The following is an 18,573-nucleotide window of genomic DNA, read 5'->3' on the forward strand; positions in this document are numbered from 1 at the left end:
CTCTGTATGTGCAGATCTTTGTCACCACACATGCATACCTGCTGGCTTACATGTGTGTTAAATTACAATAGAGCCTGTGTTTCTTATTCATATTTCAAAAGTTCTGTTTATGGTGATTCGTCCTCTAACTCAGCATCTAATGCCTGACTTCCTTATCAGCTGTGATTGCTTTTTGCAGTGGGTGAACTTTCTGTGCCCACCAGCTGTCCTGTCTAAATTTAATAATGGTACTCTGACATTGGGACATTCAATGCTGGACAGAACAGGGAAGGGAAGAGAATTTCTGTTTAGAAATATTTAAAAGAATAATAATGCCAGAATTGTTTTATCATTCAAGTAGATTATCTTTATTTTCCAAATGCTTTGTTGTAGCTGGTATGACATAAATTTTGAAAAGTGGCCACGTATGGTGGCTCACACCTGTAATCCCAGCACTCTGGGAGGCTGAGGTGGGTGGATCACGAGCTCAGGGGTTTGAGACCAGCCTGGTCAACGTGGTGAAACCCCGTCTCTACTAAAAATACAAAAATTAGCTGGGTGTGGTGGCATGCGCCTGTAGTCCCAGCTACTTGGGAGGCTGAGGCAGGAGAATCTCTTGGACCCAGGAGGCGGAGATTGCAGTGAGCCTAGACTGTGCCATTGCACTCCAGCCTGGGTGACAGAGCGAGACTCTGTCTCAAAAAAAACAAAAAAAAACAAAAAAAAACAAACAATTTTTCGTTTGGAAAAATATCAAATGGTCAGTTTCTCAATTGAGCACATCTACCATTCTTCTTCCCCAGATTGCCCTTTAGCTTCCCACCTCTCTCACCCTTTGATGCTATGTTATCTTTGTTAATAGTCTTTGATTGGCAGCATAATTTAGAATTGTCAAATGCACACCCAGCAGCCATGCAAAAAAATATACAGCTGATAGTTTCAACCAAATGATGAAATCTGATAAAGAAATTTTTAGGCTTCTGAATCTCTTCTAATGGTCACTTGAAATCTCATTTAATAAAAGTTCAAGATTTCCTTTTTCTCATTATATTTTGTGATCTTTTTTTCTAGTATAGAGCAACTTTCATGTGAGTTGATTAATATTTAGTTGTTAAAACAACCAGAAACACTGCATTTCAGGTGTTTGATGTTGCTAGGGCTCAAAAAAAAAAAAAAAAAAAAAAGGATGTTTTTAACTAACCTTAAAAAGCCAACTGTTTTCTTGGGGAAAGAAAATATAATAAATGAAGAGATATGAAAGAAGGCAGTCTTGTGATACCTATCCCATAATTCACAGTAGGTGGTGACATCTTTAGCACTGTCTTGTAAAGTTTATTTAATTATTAAGGATCCTTTTTTCAATTTATTGCAAGATATATAATGAGAAATTGCTTATGTTCTGAAACAGTTGTCTCTCTCCTATCTTTTTTTGCTATGTAGGCTCTAGTAGTTCTGTAACATCTTAGGTAATTTAAAGAGTTTTGTTTCATTTTAATCAATTCATGACATGTAGATGCATAAGAGTGGGAGAAGCAACAAGAGCATGCAATTTTAAGTGCATTGGTTTTGTGCTTATAAGACCAGGGTTTGAATCTTGGATCTCCTGTTTTATAACTTTGCAAGCTTGGGCGAGTCACTTGCCTTTCTGAGCCTGATTTGATCACCTGTAAAATGGTTAAGTTTTGGTAAACTTGTGAGGACTTTTTGGGTTAATATGTATGTATGAAGAGCTTAGTGTGGTCCCTAATAGTAACATTTACTCAGGTAATTCTTGCTATTGTTAGAAACAAAGAATATTTAGGCCTCTTCACCTCAGAGGTTGGGAAAAGAAAGATGCTGAATGAGGCATTGCTGATTGACTCAATATGTAGTCTAGAGAGAAGGTACACATGTACTTTATCAAAAATGTTCGTGGTCATTCAACATCACTTAGACCTTTTATTCTCGTGTTCAGATACATTTGGCCCCAAATGGAAACAGTGAAGTGCAAGGTGTGGTTAAACAAGCAAATAATGGCCCAGCGCGGTGGCTCATGCCTGTAATTCCAGCACTTTGGGAGGCCGAGGCGGGCGGATCATGAGGTCAGAAGATCGAGACCATCCTGGCCACATGGTGAAACCCCGTCTCTACTAAAAATAGAAAAAAATAGCCGGGCGTGGTGGCAGGCACCTGTAGTCCCAGCTACTTGGGAGGCTGAGGCAGGAAAATGGCGTGAACCTGGGAGGCGGAGCTTGCAGTGAGCCGAGATCGTGCTACTACACTCCAGCCTGGGCAACTCCGTCTCAAAAAAAAAAAAAAGAAAAGAAAATAACACAAAAACTTGGCCATCCGATGAAACTCCCGTCAACATGACGTTCTTTAAAAGGGCCTGTTTTCTGAAACTAGAGCAAAAAGACATGGCTTTTTAAAAAGCTAGACGGGGTAAAAAACTTAAAAAAAAAAAAAAAGCCACATTATTCCTCAAGCATCTGAAATATTTCAGACACATTCTAAGTGCACGAATTATAGTAGAATGCAAAGTGGTATCATTCCTATTAACTTTAGAGTCAGTGTATACACCTGATAGAAGACATGATAGATGCTAGGCTTGTTCTGCGAGGTATGTTGTAAAATTGTATTGCTGGAGCCCCTTTTTTTTTTTCCTTATTGTCAGCACAAATCCTTGTTTATTAAAGATTTAGCTTGAAGGAAATTTTAATTAATTACAGGTGCAGTAAATCCTGCCTAGGAAGCGGCTGTACCGTGTTTCCCGTGAATGGCCTTCATGTGCCTGTGCTTCACTCCTCTCCCCGCCGCCTGACAGTGTGATTTATGGCTGTTGTTTTCCACCAGTCCACTGTTTGCCCTCTAGGAGGGATTGGTCTCTTGAGCCTGCATAATAACAGCAGCACTTTCACAGACATCTTTTAATGACAACAGCACTGCATTCAGTAAGTCAGGCTAATTGCAGATGTACCCTATTAATTGCAAAAACTAGGAGAGGTTACATATTTTACAAGCTTTTAATTTGAAACCGCCCGAGATGATTTGTCTTAAGTGTTTGGATAGAGACGTCCATAATATTCAACAATTCACCGTTATTGAAACTCCAGTCTAGGCAGCTATAGAATTCTGTGATTGAATCAGGTGATAATAAATGATCTTAGATGGGGTTTTACCCAGTGGCTAAGTGGAGATTATATTTTCGGTTGGGACATTTTGAACAATTTCTTGTTCTTTTTACATAAGCATCTTTTAAATTCTTGTTAATCATTAATACATCTTCCTGAACACAGTCGAAGTTTTGTATTTCTATAGCTAACATTTCTATACCTATAAAAGTATTTAGAATTTTCCAAATAAACTTCAATCCTTAAACAAGCATAAGAAACTAAACATCATTCCAGTGATATACATTTGAGAAGCTTGGTGTATCATTTGATAACTATGGGAAAGCTCCAGCTACACTAGGTGATGTCCAGAATTCATTTCGGCTTTGGCTTCTAAAGGTCGTAGGTCTGACCAGGTGAGGTGCTGGAGGTGGACGGTTTTTCTCTGGGCAGACTGCCTTCTTCACTGGCACCAGCAGCTGAGTGGGGCTGGTGCGAGGGAGTCCTGAAGGACCCGTATGTGTGTTTTTAAGGCCGTTGTGCACTCCAAGGTGTTTATTGCTGTATTCTTGTGAGGTCAGAAGTTAGGAAATGGTTCTTTCAGGTGTGGCCTTCAATATGGTATTGTGCAGGTGTTGAATTCTGTGAATGGGAAGATGGAAGAGGAGTAGTCATAATAGTAATAAAAATATGGCACACACCTGTCAAATTATTAATAGGTCCAGGCATTGTGGTTATTCTCTGCAGCAATTGTATTAACTCTTTGAATGTTACATGAATTACAACATATGAGAAGACAATGTCCCTTCTTTATTTTGTTCCTTAAGATTTTCTTAGCCTTTCTTGTTGTACCCTTTTATACTCTGTTGAATTAAAACACATTTTAATCCTAGTTCTTTAAGAAGATACAAAATTACCATTTTTTGAAGATGTTGAATTTTATAAAATTTATATGAGATGATTGTGATTACATGAATTATGTTAGGCTTCCTGATAGCTATTCTTGTATTCCTGTGTTAAGCCTTATTAGGTTAATATATTACTAGGTTTTATCTGTAAAGTGGTGGATCTCTAGTTTAGAGGCGTGTATGCACACATGTAAGTGTGGTGTGTCAGTTTCGAAAACAGGGTTTGCTAGCCTTGTAACAATGATTTGGAATCCATTCTTTTTCTGTATTTTGGAACAATTTCAGTAATAGGATCTATTCCTACTTTACTCATAAAACCCCTTTGGGTCTGGTAGACTTTTGGTGAGAAGAGTGTAACATCTTTTTCACATTGTTCAGTATTGGTTCGTTCTGTTGGTCTGATTTTTCTTGGGTCCATTTTGGCAATGAACTTTTTAGCTATCATATCTGTCAGAATGTTCAGATTTTGTGGCATGTATATTGTTTAACACTTTTGTATTCTCTACATCTGTAATTGTGTTCCTTTAACATTTCTGATGCTGTACATCTCAGTCTATTCTTTTGACTTACTTTTCAGAGGTTGGTTTGGTTTAGTCTTTCCAAAGGGTTATTATTTGCTTCATCAATTCTACCAGTTTTTTTAGTACCCACTAATTTTTATCCTACTAATTTTCTTATTTTCCTTTTTTAGCAGGCTAAGTTGACTGCTCATTTTGATTTCATCTTTTCTTAATAGAGTGTTTGTAAAGAATGAATATTCTTTGTATAGTCTAAAGTGCTGCTGATCACAGTAAAAAGGAGCTCTGATGGTGATACTCAAATCCTTTGCATCCTCTTTTTAAATGTTTTATTTTCTTTGATCTGACTCTCTCTCAGGCTGTGGTCCGCTCTCTGGGTAGGCTGTGGGTGTGTCAGTTTGACAGCTCTAAGGGCTCTGCTTTTGTGTTTATTGCTGCGCTTTTTGGTAGGTAAAGGTTCATGGCTTTTTTTTCTTGTTGTGGCATCCCCATTAAAATATAAAATATCCCTCTTTCTATTTACTCCTTTTTGTTTCATATTTATATTGCTAATCCTGCCCTTTTTTGGTTTGCATTTCTTTGATATATCTTTGATAATTCCCATATTACAACTTTCAGTACCAGTCTGATTTGGGTCTCTTTTAAACAGAAGGCTAGGTTTTTGCCTTACCCAGCGGAATGTCTCACTGTTAATAACCCACTGTCATGTGGTGGGTTACCAGGTTTAGTCTGAAACCTGATATCTTGTTTTCTGTTTTCTGTTGTCCTGATTTTTGCTATTTTCTATTATTTTCCCTTGTAATGGTTTGAGAGTTCTACATTCTATTTATTTTCTAGTATTTATGTGGAAGTAGCAACTGTTACTCAGTAATCAGCTTAAAGTTTTGACAAATGTATTTTAACATATTTTTCTGACATGGTTAAGAATTAAACTCTATCAATTTCCTGTGTCCCATTCTACCGTTGGACAGGGTGGAATTTTTAGTCCGCTTTTATTTTCCCTTAATCTCACTGCAGCTTTTATGAAACTAAATAGGAATTACAGTAACACTTAAAAATATATACCTTTTAATATTTTAGATCATTTCTTAACAGTTTCATTCATATTTAAGTGTTTAATATTTAGGCTTTATTGTTATGCTTTAATGATTTATTTTAAGAAATGGTATGTATATCACATATAATCTTCTTTTTAAATTTTTTCTTTTATATTTTAGTAGGAGGTAGTGTAGCCTAATATCAGTAGTACTAGCTTTGGATTTGGCTACCTTTCTCCATTTGAATTCTGACTCCACCACTTAGCAGCTGCATGACCTGGTACATTAGTTACCATCTCCAACCCCAGTTCCCTCATCTGTAAAATGGAGTTAGTGATGGCCCCTCTGTCCTTCCTTGGGGAGCTGCTGTGAGCATGGGCTGTGGTGAGGATGCGAGGCGGGAGCATTGCTGTCTTTCTTCAGGTCACGGCGTCTGTGCATGCCTTCCTCTGTCCACGACTGCGCCACTCCACTGTCTGGGTACAGTGCACGGTAGCTAGCCAATCTGTTGGTGACTGATCTTCCAAGTCCTTCCTATCTGAAGCTGGAATTTGTTTATTTTCTTCGTCAAGCATGACTGCTAGTTTGGATTGATGTAGAATCTATGGTCACCACTTTTCCTTCTTAGAATTATGTAAAGATTTTCCTCTTAGCCTTCGGACATTTTTAGTGCTGCAGAAAAGATGTCTGATGCAGGCAGTCCTTTTCCTCTGAAGGGAATATTTTCTTTTTCTGTTTCGTTCTGACTAGAATGTATGACACTTTCTTCTTATTTTTAAAAGTATTTTTCTCTTTTGAGTCAGGATCTCGCGCCATCGCCCAGCCTGGAATGCAGTAGTGAGATCATAGCTCACCGTAGCCTCAAACTCCTGAGCTCAAGGGATCTTCTTGCCTGAGCCTGCTGAGTAGCTGGCACTGCAGCTGTATACCACCATGCACTGCTAATTTTTTATTTTTTGTAGAGACAGGTCTTGCTTTGTTGTTCAGGCTAGTCTTGAACTCCTGGCCTCAAGAGATCCTCCTCCCTCAGCTTCCCAAAGTGCTGAGATTATAGGCATAAGCCACTTTGCCTGGCTGTTTTTATTTATTTTTGGAATTCAGACATCTAGTAAGCTACATCTACAGATATGTCTTTTTTTTTAGTGTCTCTGCCTGACACTCTGGGAGATGTTTTGTTCTGTAGATTCAAATCTCGGCTCCATTTATGGAGATTGTTTTCTATCATTTTCTTTTTTTTTTTTTTTTTGAGACAGAGTCTGACTGTCACCCAGGCTGGAGTGCAGTGGTGCCATCACCGCTCAGTGCAGCCTTGACCTCCTGGGCTCAAGGGATCCTCCCACCTCAGCCTCCTGCGTAGATGGGACTACAGGTGCTTGGCACCACATCCAGCTAACTTTTAAAGTTTTTTAGTAGAGATAGGCTTTCACCATGTTGCCTAGGCTGGTCTCGAACTCCTGGGCTCAAGAATTCCACTCACCTCAGCCTCCCAAAGTGCTGGGGTTACAGGTGTAAGCCACTGTACTGGCTTTTTTTCTATCATTTAAAAATCATTGCTTTTATATCCTTTCCACTTAGTCCTGGAATTCCTGTTATACATTGTTAGAGATCCTAGATTTGTCTGCCGTGTGTCTTTGGATTTTCTCTTATTTTCTTGCTTTTGTTTTAAATTAATATATTTTCCATTCACATTGTTGTTTTAACAAGGATGGACACAAAGGATGTTTTGAAAAAATAAAAATAAAAATTTAATATATGTATATATTTATATAAATATGTATTATAACTTTGTCATCTTTTTGAGAGTCTCCTTCCCCCAATAATGACTGTTTACTACTTGCCAGGTTAACAAATACACTTCCAGTGCTGATAATGTCTATGATTGTACATGTTATGTTTGTATTTATGCATTTTTATAAAGTGCTTTAGATTGTGTCATGATTGAAAGGGTGTCACTTCTTATTTAAAACTGACTTTACCATTTTATTATGGTCTTAGGAGAAACTAATTCGAGATGTTGCTCATTGTCATGGAATTTTGATCACATCTTACTCCTACATTCGACTGATGCAGGATGACATTAGCAGGTATGACTGGCATTATGTGATCTTGGACGAAGGACACAAAATTCGAAATCCAAATGCTGCTGTCACCCTTGCTTGCAAACAGGTATGACCTCTTATAACAAGGGAGATTTCCAGGTGGAGAAGAATATTTAATTCAGAATAAACGATCTGCTTTTAGTAACACATTTATTAATCTTTTCTTGTGCCAACTGCACAAGGAATTTAAAATATGCGTTTTCGTTAATGCAAAGAACTCCTTATTTGTTTTGCCCTTGATCATGTCTTTAATTCTGATTGTTCACGTTATTTAGTGTCTCTTGTAGGGGCCAGTTGTTAGAATGTAACCAAACCCAACTCTATAGTATTCAGCTTCAACAATAAGAAAAAATTCTTTGTAATTTTTTCATCTAAATGCAATTAAGGATTTGTAATTGCATAAAATGTGTATGTTTTAGAGAGTACCAAAATGATGCAAGAATAATGAGTAAATGTGTAAATAATATTGCACAGGAGCATTTTGGGGTAGGAATGGTGATTGCTAAAAGGTAAATTTAATAAAAAGGTGTTTCCTTTCCTCAAATAGTTTCGCACCCCTCATCGGATCATCCTGTCTGGCTCACCAATGCAAAATAACCTCCGAGAGCTGTGGTCACTCTTTGACTTCATCTTCCCGGGAAAGTTAGGCACGTTGCCTGTGTTTATGGAGCAGTTCTCCGTCCCCATCACCATGGGGGGATATTCAAATGCTTCCCCAGTACAGGTAATATATTAGGATGATAATACTTTTGGCAGTTTAGTATTTAAAATGCTCCTATTAAATACTATAATTTGTAGCCAAGTCATTCAGAATGTGAGAAAGATGGCCAGGCTTATAAATTGGTATCTGATTTAAAAAAAATCACAAAATTATTTTTGCTTGATCGTATTTTTTTACTTAAAATATCATGAAAAATATTCACAGAGAGGAAAGCCCTAGAATAAAATATCTCTTTGTTTAATGGAAATTAAACAGTTTTGGCATTGTTCCTGGGATGTTTTAGTCAGACAACAAATTTTAAAAAGATGTCACATGTGGTCAGAAGAGCAGTTAGAAATTATGAAACAAGGACAAATCATTTGGAACAGCATGTAATTTAGTTCTGCAAATTGGGGTAGTGCATCTTATAAAGTGGTGGAGAAACTTAGAAACACCAGGAGGATCGGACTGTTCAGGGATGATTTAATGAGACATGGCCCTTAACCTGATTCTGGGATTGTAGGCCATGGAGGGTGAGGGCATCCTTGATTAGGGCAACAGTGTGAATGCAGCCACCATATGTGGCTGGGGGCAGTGAAGAGACCCACTTGACTGGATCGGAGATGCTTGTGGGGGCATAGCTAGAAAGCTGTGGATGCCAGAACTGAAGGGCCTTGAAAGGGAAGCAGTGGCACTCGGGGAGGACTGGGCTACTGAAAGTGTCTGAGCAGGACTCTGGAAGATGCTGGTTCTCAGGGGTTCGTCATGCTACAGGGTAGTCACAGGAGGGAGGCTGGCACTGAGTGACCTGCAGGAACCACTGGGGTGAGGGCCATGAGGACCTGTACCTGATCTTGGGTGGTGGTCTGAGAAAGATGGTGGGGCAGGAGACTCAGGTGGCATTTTTAGGCAGAACAAACAAGGTTTGGAGGCTGATAGGATCGAGGAGATGGAGTAGGGGCTAAGCTTGCTGTGAATGACTGACTGACTCCTGAGGTTTCAGGCCCGGGCACCTGATGGAATGGGGTGGTCACAAGCAGAAATGCCAGGAGGTAAAGTTAGCCACAGGGCAGTTTGTGGCTTGTAGGGCAGGCTACAGCCTGGATGGGAGGCAGGGTTTCTCGGCAGCCCTTCTTGGGTTGGCCTGTGCCTACCAGGTCATGGCTGAGCCAGGGATGAGACTTTCCACCAAAAGAGAAGCTCTTATATTTTGGAATATTTAATTAGAAAAAGAATTTTAGACCTTTAAGATTAAAAGATTGTCAGAAACAATTTTAACATCTTTTACATTTTGAGATTGAATTGTTTTCAGCTAACTTTTGTAAGGACTCTCTTCTTTCTCTCAATCTCCCATTATACCATTCTATTTTTTTAAAAAAAATTCATTTTGAAATAATTTCAAACTTAACAAAAAGTTGTAAGAATTTTAAAAGAACAAACAAACAAGAAAACCCTCTTAACACTTCACCCAGATTCACTGATTGTTAGCATTTTGCAAACATTTTGCCACATTGGCTTTACTATTCCTCCCCTCCCTCTCCCGCACCTCTTTCCATGTAGATTCACAGCTGAAGTTACTGTTTTCTAACCATCTGAGGGCAGGTTGCAGATCTGATGCCCGTTTCTCCAAATCCTTCAGTGTGTATTTCCAAGAACAAGGATAGCCTCTTACATAGCCAGTGTAAGCAACAAAATCAGAAGGAAGTTTAACATTGATAGGAGTCTGTTATCTAGTCTATAATCACTCATATTTTGTCAGTTGTTCCAGTAGTTTCTGTGTCTCTAGTCTCCTTTAATCTGGGACCGTTTGTTTTGCCCTTCATTATCTTGACATTTTTAAAGACTATAGGCCTGTTAGTTTGTAGAATGTACCTCAGTTTGGGTTTGCCTTACATTTTTTCATGATTGGATTCAGGTTATACATTTTGACCAGGAATATCACAGAAATGATGTGTCTTCCTCAGTGTGTGGTATCTGGAGGAACATGCTGTCTGTCTGTCTCTCCCACTATGGGTGATGTTAACTCTGATTACTTTAAGTTGGTGTTGGCCAGATCTAAACTCTGTGAAGTTACCACTTCTCCTTTGACATTAATAAGTCATTTATAGAAAAATGATTTGAGAACATGTCATTATGATCTATTTTTTCCTTGAAGTTCTTGTTTCAGGAATCTGTGTACTTATCTTTCTCCCCTTCCTAGCGGGTGAGATCTTTGAAAGCAGAGCATTGGTTATATTTGCTCCTTTTTGTTTAAGACCATGTTGCCGGGCGCGGTGGCTCAAGCCTGTAATCCCAGCACTTTGGGAGGCCGAGATGGGCGGATCACGAGGTCAGGAGATCGATACCATCCTGGCTAACACGGTGAAACCCCGTCTCTACTAAAAAAATACAAAAAACTAGCCGGGCGAGGTGGCGGGCGCCTGTAGTCCCAGCTACTCGGGAGGCTGAGGCAGGAGAATGGTGTGAACCCGGGAGGCAGAGCTTGCAGTGAGCTGAGATCCGGCCACTGCACTCCAGCCTGGCGACAGAGCGAGACTCCATCTCAAAAAAAAAAAAAAAAAAAAAGACCATGTTGCCGTGCATTATTGAATTCTAAGAAGATAGTCTGTGTGCTGATATTTATTCTGTCATGCTGGTGCTAAAATGATGGCAGGAGCTGGAAACCAGAACCTTCCCATGAAGGTATTTCCAGTCCAGTAGGGGTGGGCACAGGGGAAAATGGCAAATAAACCTGGTCCCAGTACAGGACAGTGACAACTGTGATCAGGGGAGATGCCCAGTGTCAGAGCTTATGGAGCTCAGAAAGGCTTCCTGGAGAAGGGATGACTAAGCTGGGGCCTGAAAGGTGAGGAAGGTGAGGGGGAGCATGTCAGCAGCCCAAATACAGACTGCTGCTGGGGTTGGTGTGCTCAGCTGGGGCAGGGCATGTGAGAACTGAGAAGAGCCTGTAGAGATGCCTAGTTGACCCTCTTCATTCCACACACAAGGTTTTTGATTCCCAGCGTTCTGGTGACTCGCCTAAGGCCACTGTGCTCAGGAAGAGGCAGAACTCTTCCTTGTCAGAGTAGGAAGTAGCGTGGGCATGCTCAGCAAGGTGTCCGTTTTCCACAGCACTGGGATGTGAGCATTGGTAGAGAAATCTAGCTGGATCCCACCTTGTATTTTTATGAACAGAGAAACAGACTGGGAGCCAGTTGGGAGTGAAACAGAAGATCATCTCCGTGGGGTGGCATGCAGGAAAGAGCAGGAGCCACAGCCCGGCCGCTCCCCAGCCTAGCCCTGGTGTAGTTAACCAGCACCTCCAACCATCATGCTCATTCTTCTGCGGAAGGGAGTGTGGGTGGAGGAAGGATGTGGGGGCAGTTTTCTTTACAGACTGTACATTCATGCTTCCTTGGTGGGACTGTGTTTTTAAATTCTGAAATTTCATCATCTCTGCATCAGAAATAGTAATAGGTACCTCATCATTATCTTCAAGGTGATTTTTATCAATGTCTGAATGATATATTTAAGGGGTTATATATAAATAAAAGTCATTGATTAGTTGAGCTTTTTTATGTATTATTCCAAGTAAAGCCTATTTTAATATTTATGCACATGCGTTCACACAACAGATACACACACATACATATATGTGCATGAGTGAGGTATTTTTAGCATTCTTTAAAAATATTTTTTAACAAGTTAATTTTTTAACTTTTTTTCTGTGTGTTCAAGCTCTTTTTTATTATCATTCATTTTACAACTGACTTTCTTAAATTGAAACTTTGGTTGGAATTTTTTCCATGAAATAGTAATTTACTAAGTTGTTAAGCCTATTTAGTTTTTTTTTGAAGTAGCAATAATTTATTGACTGCTTTGCCTGTAAGTGAATTGCAGAGGGAGTGGTTTTCTGGGCTGTGGGGCTTTGTTTTTTGCGTATATTTAGTACTCATCTCATGTGGCCGTGCTCCATTACAGAACCATATGCTGCATTTTAGGGCAGAGTGACCTTTCGTTTCTAGGATCAGAGGGCTCTTGTTGAACTTACTCTTGTAAGTCTCCAGTGGGCACTAATCTCTGCTTATTGGCTGGCTGCTCCATCACTGCAGCTTTTCCCTAGAGTTAGCTTTTGATCTTCAGCTTTACAGAGTGCCTTTGTAGCTTTTGGAGAATACAAGATCACAAACAGAGATTTGTACAAAAGCAGTTTTTCCCCTAGGGGTGGTGGTCAAGAACCCAATAAGTCTCTACTTTAGGGTTTAACTGTACAGTAATAATTAAAAGAAAGTGTACAAGAGAAATAAGGCACAAAATTATCAGTTTTGTTGTACATTGTGGTTAATGAGATAATTTTTTTAACTGATAGTATTATGAAAGCTACCACCCCTTGGAGTATATGGAACTTATGCTAGCTTTTTCAAACCATTTTGCAATCATTTTCCACTGACTTTGTACAGCTGTTGGTCATTCTTTTATTTTTTTTAAGGAATGGAATCTATTGAGAGGTAAGAACAAATACATTCCTTAAACGTGTATGGTATTGTTCTCTTCTCTGCTCTTTTTAAAGGTCAAAACTGCTTACAAGTGTGCATGTGTATTACGAGATACCATAAATCCATATCTACTACGGAGAATGAAGTCAGATGTCAAGATGAGCCTTTCTTTGCCAGATAAAAATGAACAGGTCTGTAAATCCAGGAGTTAACAAAGCATTCCTAAAGCATAAGTGTGCCTTTCTCTTCACTCTGATTCTCCTCTGTGGGTGAGTCTGGTGAGGTATGATCCTGGAACTGTGGTCAGGCTAGGCCTGCTGTGGCGTCTGCCCTCAGTGGATTCTTCTCTAGTCCACAGGCTTTGACCTCCCTCTTATTGACACATGGGTTCCTACAATTGCTCTTTTAAACATCTCCATTCTCCTTAAGCCCCTAATTCATTCATGCTACAAATTATATTAGGTGCCAACCATGTGCCTGTCATGATCCTAGGCTCTGAGATATAGCAGTGAACAAAGCAAGTTTTGTTCTTGTGGGAACCCACATTTATTCTTGAGGGAGAGTGTCACAGAAACTCTAGAAGATGTCAGGTAGCAGCAGTAAGTGTGGAGACAAATGAAGCAGGGTTGAAGGATAAGCTGGGAATGCTGAGGGCAAGGATTTGGGGAAGTGGGCCATTTATAAGGGATGGTCAGAGAAGACTTTTGATGAACTGACACTTGAGCAGAGGCCTAAAGAAGGCGAAGGAGCAAGTCATATAGGTTTTGAAGGCAGAGCATTGCAGATGGTGGGCTGTGGCAGTGCTTTGGGGCCTCCATGGACAGCAGGGAGGCCAGTGTGGTCGGGGCTGAGAGCAAGGAGGAGGGTAGAAGAGGAGGAGCTAGCTGGGAAGACTGGGGAGGCTGGCGCAGACAGGTGCATGAGCAGAAGTGAAGGCCTGGGCGTCGGAAGGTGAGTAGGGTGACCTGGTAAGGACCCAGTGTGTTTGGCCACTAGGAAGTCATGAGTGATGCCTCAGTGACATCAACAGAGGTGCATGTGAGGCTTCCTCTGTGTGTAGGCTTCATGAGTGAGTGGAGGTGAGGAAGTGGAGGTGGGGATTGTACCTTATTTTCTCAGGGAAGCCCCCATCTTCCACTTGGAGGCTAACAGGTGAGGCACACTATACTGAGGAGAATGAGTGGGTCTTCAGATGCAGTGCAGAGGTTGAAGCGTTGCCTTCCATCCCGTTCAGGAACCTCTTTCTTTGGGAATAAAGGAAGATGAGGTGGATGCAGAAGTAGAGACATGTTAGGGAGTGAAAACCAGGGAATCATGCCTGATCCTGGTAGGTTCAGGTTTGATTTTCATTTGGTTTTTATTTGTCTGATTGTTTTTAAGTAGAAGTTGAGACAGAGGTGTGGGTGGCTTAGGTGGTGAGGAGCATGGGCACAGTTGCTCTGGGCTTATGGAAGGCTCTGGGTGGGCATGCGTAGAGGACCCCCTGGAGCAGGGCAGGCCATGGCAGGAAGCTGCCGGGTAGGAGCTTTTCTCCAGCAGCACCGGCACTGACCATAGGCCTACAGAAGACTGATGGTTGAGTTGACCTGTATTTGGAAGTTTACAGGGAAGAGGCAGGGAGTTGAAAGCAGTCCAGGTAGGTGACAGAGGGGTAGCTAAATGAGCATCCATGGGAATGTAACTGGTGGTAGTGGACTTCACGAAGGAGGGAGGGTTGAGAGGTGAAGGGTCACAGAGCACGATGGCATGGAGTGGTTGGTGCAGTGGGCTGGGAGGGTAGGGATTGCCTTCCAAGGCGAGTCTGGTAACTCATGGGCCTGCACTTAGAGCTCCAGGAAAGGGAGAGCTCCAGGTGAGGTTGTGGTCTCTGGTCAGGTCTGCGAGTAGAGCATGGCATGGGTCATGGGAGGTGGGATGGTTTGAGCACTTGGAGGCTAACATGGAGGATGGTCTGTGCACCTGGGCCCTGAACTTGCTCATGAGCAGGAAGCCAGTCTTTGGGGACTGTGGGGTGGGCCCTGGAGGTAGATGAGTGACAGAGATGGAGGGTATGGTGAGAAGTATTATCACCCTTTGTTGTTTTCATATTAATTATAGGGATATCATTAAAATCGCATGCATTGTGCTCTTTTGATCGGGAAGTTTTGTTGATATTTTAATTATTTCTGTTAATTTTTTTTTGAAATTATAGTTTCCTTGTTTTTCCCCTCCGTAGGTCTTATTTTGCCGTCTTACAGATGAGCAGCATAAAGTCTACCAAAATTTCGTTGATTCCAAAGAAGTTTACAGGATTCTCAATGGAGAGATGCAGGTCAGCTAAAAAATAGAAGCTGGAGAAATGAATTGTGGACCAAGGGAAGCGAGGGAGGAAAAGAAACTAGGATCTATAGTATGCCAGGCTTTTCACATACTGTCATCTCACTTCACTTGCATGCAGTCCTGCATGGTAGATGTGCAGTCAGCCTATGGCCTGGAGCTGTAAGGTGCAGAGGAGTTAGGTAACTGGTGGAAGGTGGAAGGTTGCAGAGCTGTGCACTGTGGATCTGAACCCAGACGCAAATGCAGCTGCGAGCTGTGCAGTTACTGTTACTTCCGAGGGTCTTACTTGGTAGGTGGGCAAGTGTCAGGTACATAACTGGGTTTTCCCAGATATTATGACCAAAATTATATATCTTGTGGAGAGGATCGTGAGGATTCATAACTTTTATCAGCTTCCTAAAGGAGCCCTATTCCCCAATAAATGTTTATGAACCATTGCCATATTAGGAACCAGATATAAATCTAGTTCAAATGTCCCTGGCTCTAATACTCATTGTCCCCGGGGTAGGACAGTAGTTTATTTATGGTGATTCTGTTCCTTTCAATACTGAGAAAGCTCTCTTTCTACTAGTGTCCAGATTTCAGAAGTTCCTAGCTAGTGTTTTCTCCAAAAGACTCTATTAATGTGAGTGTGATTAGGTCATTTCATTTCTTTTAACCATCTCTCACAATTTCTTATTTCATTTCTTATTGGTAGCTACAGGAGGTTTTTTCAGTCATTCACATCTGTTCGTCTCCATGAATCTCCCCTTAACTTCTTCAGGTCTCTCCAAGTTAGAAGGTCTAGATCACACTATCCAGGAGAGAGAATGCAAACTACACTTGGAATTGTAAATTTTCTAGTAGTCACATTAAAAAGGAAAAAGAGAAACAGGTGAAATTAATTTTGATCATATATTTTATTTGACCTAATGTATCTAAAATACATTTTAATATGTAATCAAAAATTAAAAATGATTAGCAAGATATTTTACTCCTGTTTTTGTCTTCGAAATTGGGTGTGTATTTTACAAATGCAGCACATCACAATTTGAACTAGCTACCCTTCATGTACTCGGGAGCCACGTGTGACTAGTGACTACTGCATTGGACAGTGCAGATTGAAAGGAAGAAAAATGAGTCACGGATGACTCTGGGGAGGTTTGCCAGTGTTCCTGCCTTATTCAGATCATTTATTGTTAATCTGTTTAATTGCTGTTTACTAGTGATAGCTACCCTACCCTTTGATTATTGGCTTAATGGTGATTTCTCCTTTCTTTGCTCAAGCTTTTATACCAGTGAGTTTGATTTGAGTCATCCTCTCAAGGCTGGAAGAGCCCCATTATTGAAGTTTTGTTAATGTCCTTTTGTGGGGATGGGCCAGGGGCACTCACCCCTCATCTTCTGTGCCCTTCTGCATGGACCATACTTCATATGTTTCCGATTCGTGCATTTTTCATGCAGTTTTTTTTTTTTTTCGGATATAATAATAGTCTAAAGGTAAATGGATCCTCAACCTCGGACTCATATTAAACTGCAGAACTTTTAGTGAGGTACTTAGGAGTGTAATATTTAAATGCATTTGATAAGTCACATGACTGATGTCTTCAAGTTTAGGTTGATAGGACATTTCTGATCTATATTTAAAAGGCAAGTTCCTTTTTTATATTAAGTTTATAATGCTGTGAACAGCGTGCCTTTTTTCTAGTGAGGGAAAATGAATTGTCAGCAATTGTATATGACCCCTGTAGACGTGTTCAGTCCAGTAGAATTTTTTTGTTTCCGAGAACTTGTTCTATCAGGGAAACAAGATGAGTGAAAGTTAATTTCTCCCAGCTCCTGATAATGCTGTGATTAGAGAAGACTAAGAAACTGGTGGAGACCTGTTTTTTAGTCTGTGTTATAGGTTGAATAGCCTCCTTGCCTAGGGAATCTTACCTTACATGGGGTCATCTGAGTGTACATATGGTCTTTTTTATCATAGATTTTCTCCGGACTCATAGCCCTAAGAAAAATTTGCAACCACCCTGATCTCTTTTCTGGAGGTCCCAAGAATCTCAAAGGTCTTCCTGATGATGAACTAGAAGAAGATCAGTTTGGGTACTGGAAACGTTCTGGGAAAATGATTGTTGTTGAATCTTTGTTGAAAATATGGCACAAGCAGGGTCAGCGAGTATTGCTGTTTTCTCAGTCAAGGCAGGTGAGTGCACAGACTTCAGACAGGAAACAGGCTGGTTCTTTATGACAGCCATCAACTCACAAAATGGGATTCAGTCTAGAGTAATGATTCTGAAGCAAGTCTACCACTGATGCTGAGGTGGCAGTCTGCCGATTTCTTTGGGAGTTTAGATCTTTCTCTAGAGTTGGTATCTAAAAGTTGACTTTTTAAAAAAGCTCACCATGTGATTTTGGTCTGCAAGTGAGTTTAGGCCTGAGCTTTGGCTGTTTACAAAAGTAAGAATTAACCATACGGATATACTAAAACTACTATTTTAACAGTTCTGTTTATCTGTCCTAAAGCAAGAAACTCCTTTTAACATAGGCCTGTTGGGGAAAGGTGTGACCATTTACACAAATAGAGAAGCACTCACTGGGAATGTGTATTTGCTTTGCAAATTCCTATCCTCCACCTCCAAACAGATGCTGGACATACTTGAAGTATTCCTTAGAGCCCAAAAGTATACCTATCTCAAGATGGATGGTACCACTACAATAGCTTCAAGACAGCCACTGATTACAAGATACAATGAGGTAACATGTGAATGTAACAGGAAAGTTGAGCGGTGCTGCTGTACGTGGAGGGAAAGGACTAAGCGTATCCACACCCTTACCCCCCGAAGCAGCGTTGACATCTGGGCTTGGGAGGGGGCCTAAGGGAAGACTTGTTGCTTTTAACTCTGTGCACTTCTAGATATTTGGGGGTGGGGGTGGGCATGTGTGTGTTCAAACAAAGAATGTGTTTTCCACAGAATGTATTTTCCTCCTAAAAACCCAATTTTTCAATATTTCTATTAAATATTAAAAGTAAAAGGTGTGAAATGAGATTTTGATTCACCAGAGGTCTCTAGGACATTACCATTCCTTGTATTGGGAATAGCCCAGTAGTTCCGTGTGTACAGTATGTGGAGGCAGAGGCTGAGAGCTATAACTGGTTTTAAGTGTGTGTGCTCAGTGTTGTGTGTCTTACCTCTCTAGGACACATCCATATTTGTGTTTCTTCTGACCACGCGGGTGGGAGGTTTAGGTGTCAACCTGACAGGGGCAAACAGAGTTGTCATCTATGACCCCGACTGGAACCCAAGCACAGACACACAGGTTTGTTTTTTATTTTTTTAAGAAAAGAATATGTTAGTAGAAATATAGTTTCATGGTTAGTGCTTGTGACTGTCCTTTGATGTTCTGGTTGACTTCAGAGTACATTTCACATTTTGGTTGTCTGCTGTTCTTCAACGTGGAAGAAGACACCCTTC

At 40.6% G+C, this 18,573-nt stretch overlaps 1 protein-coding gene across 12 annotated transcripts in view; it reads left to right on the forward strand.

The window, feature by feature from the left end:
- The window catches only part of ERCC6 (ERCC excision repair 6, chromatin remodeling factor), an 84,305-nt gene that overhangs the window by 47,980 nt on the left and 17,752 nt on the right, over window positions 1-18,573 (forward strand). For all 12 annotated transcript variants that reach the window (XM_077946375.1, XM_077946380.1, XM_077946386.1 and 9 more), the window contains 7 exons: window positions 7,527-7,697; window positions 8,178-8,354; window positions 12,880-12,996; window positions 15,021-15,116; window positions 17,088-17,303; window positions 17,744-17,854; window positions 18,299-18,418. In XM_077946375.1, the coding sequence (XP_077802501.1) occupies window positions 7,527-7,697; window positions 8,178-8,354; window positions 12,880-12,996; window positions 15,021-15,116; window positions 17,088-17,303; window positions 17,744-17,854; window positions 18,299-18,418 (1,008 nt within the window). The remainder of the gene's footprint in view (window positions 1-7,526; window positions 7,698-8,177; window positions 8,355-12,879; window positions 12,997-15,020; window positions 15,117-17,087; window positions 17,304-17,743; window positions 17,855-18,298; window positions 18,419-18,573) is intronic.

Source organism: Macaca mulatta, chromosome 9, assembly GCF_049350105.2.
Source record: "Macaca mulatta isolate MMU2019108-1 chromosome 9, T2T-MMU8v2.0, whole genome shotgun sequence".
NCBI lineage: Eukaryota > Metazoa > Chordata > Mammalia > Primates > Cercopithecidae > Macaca > Macaca mulatta.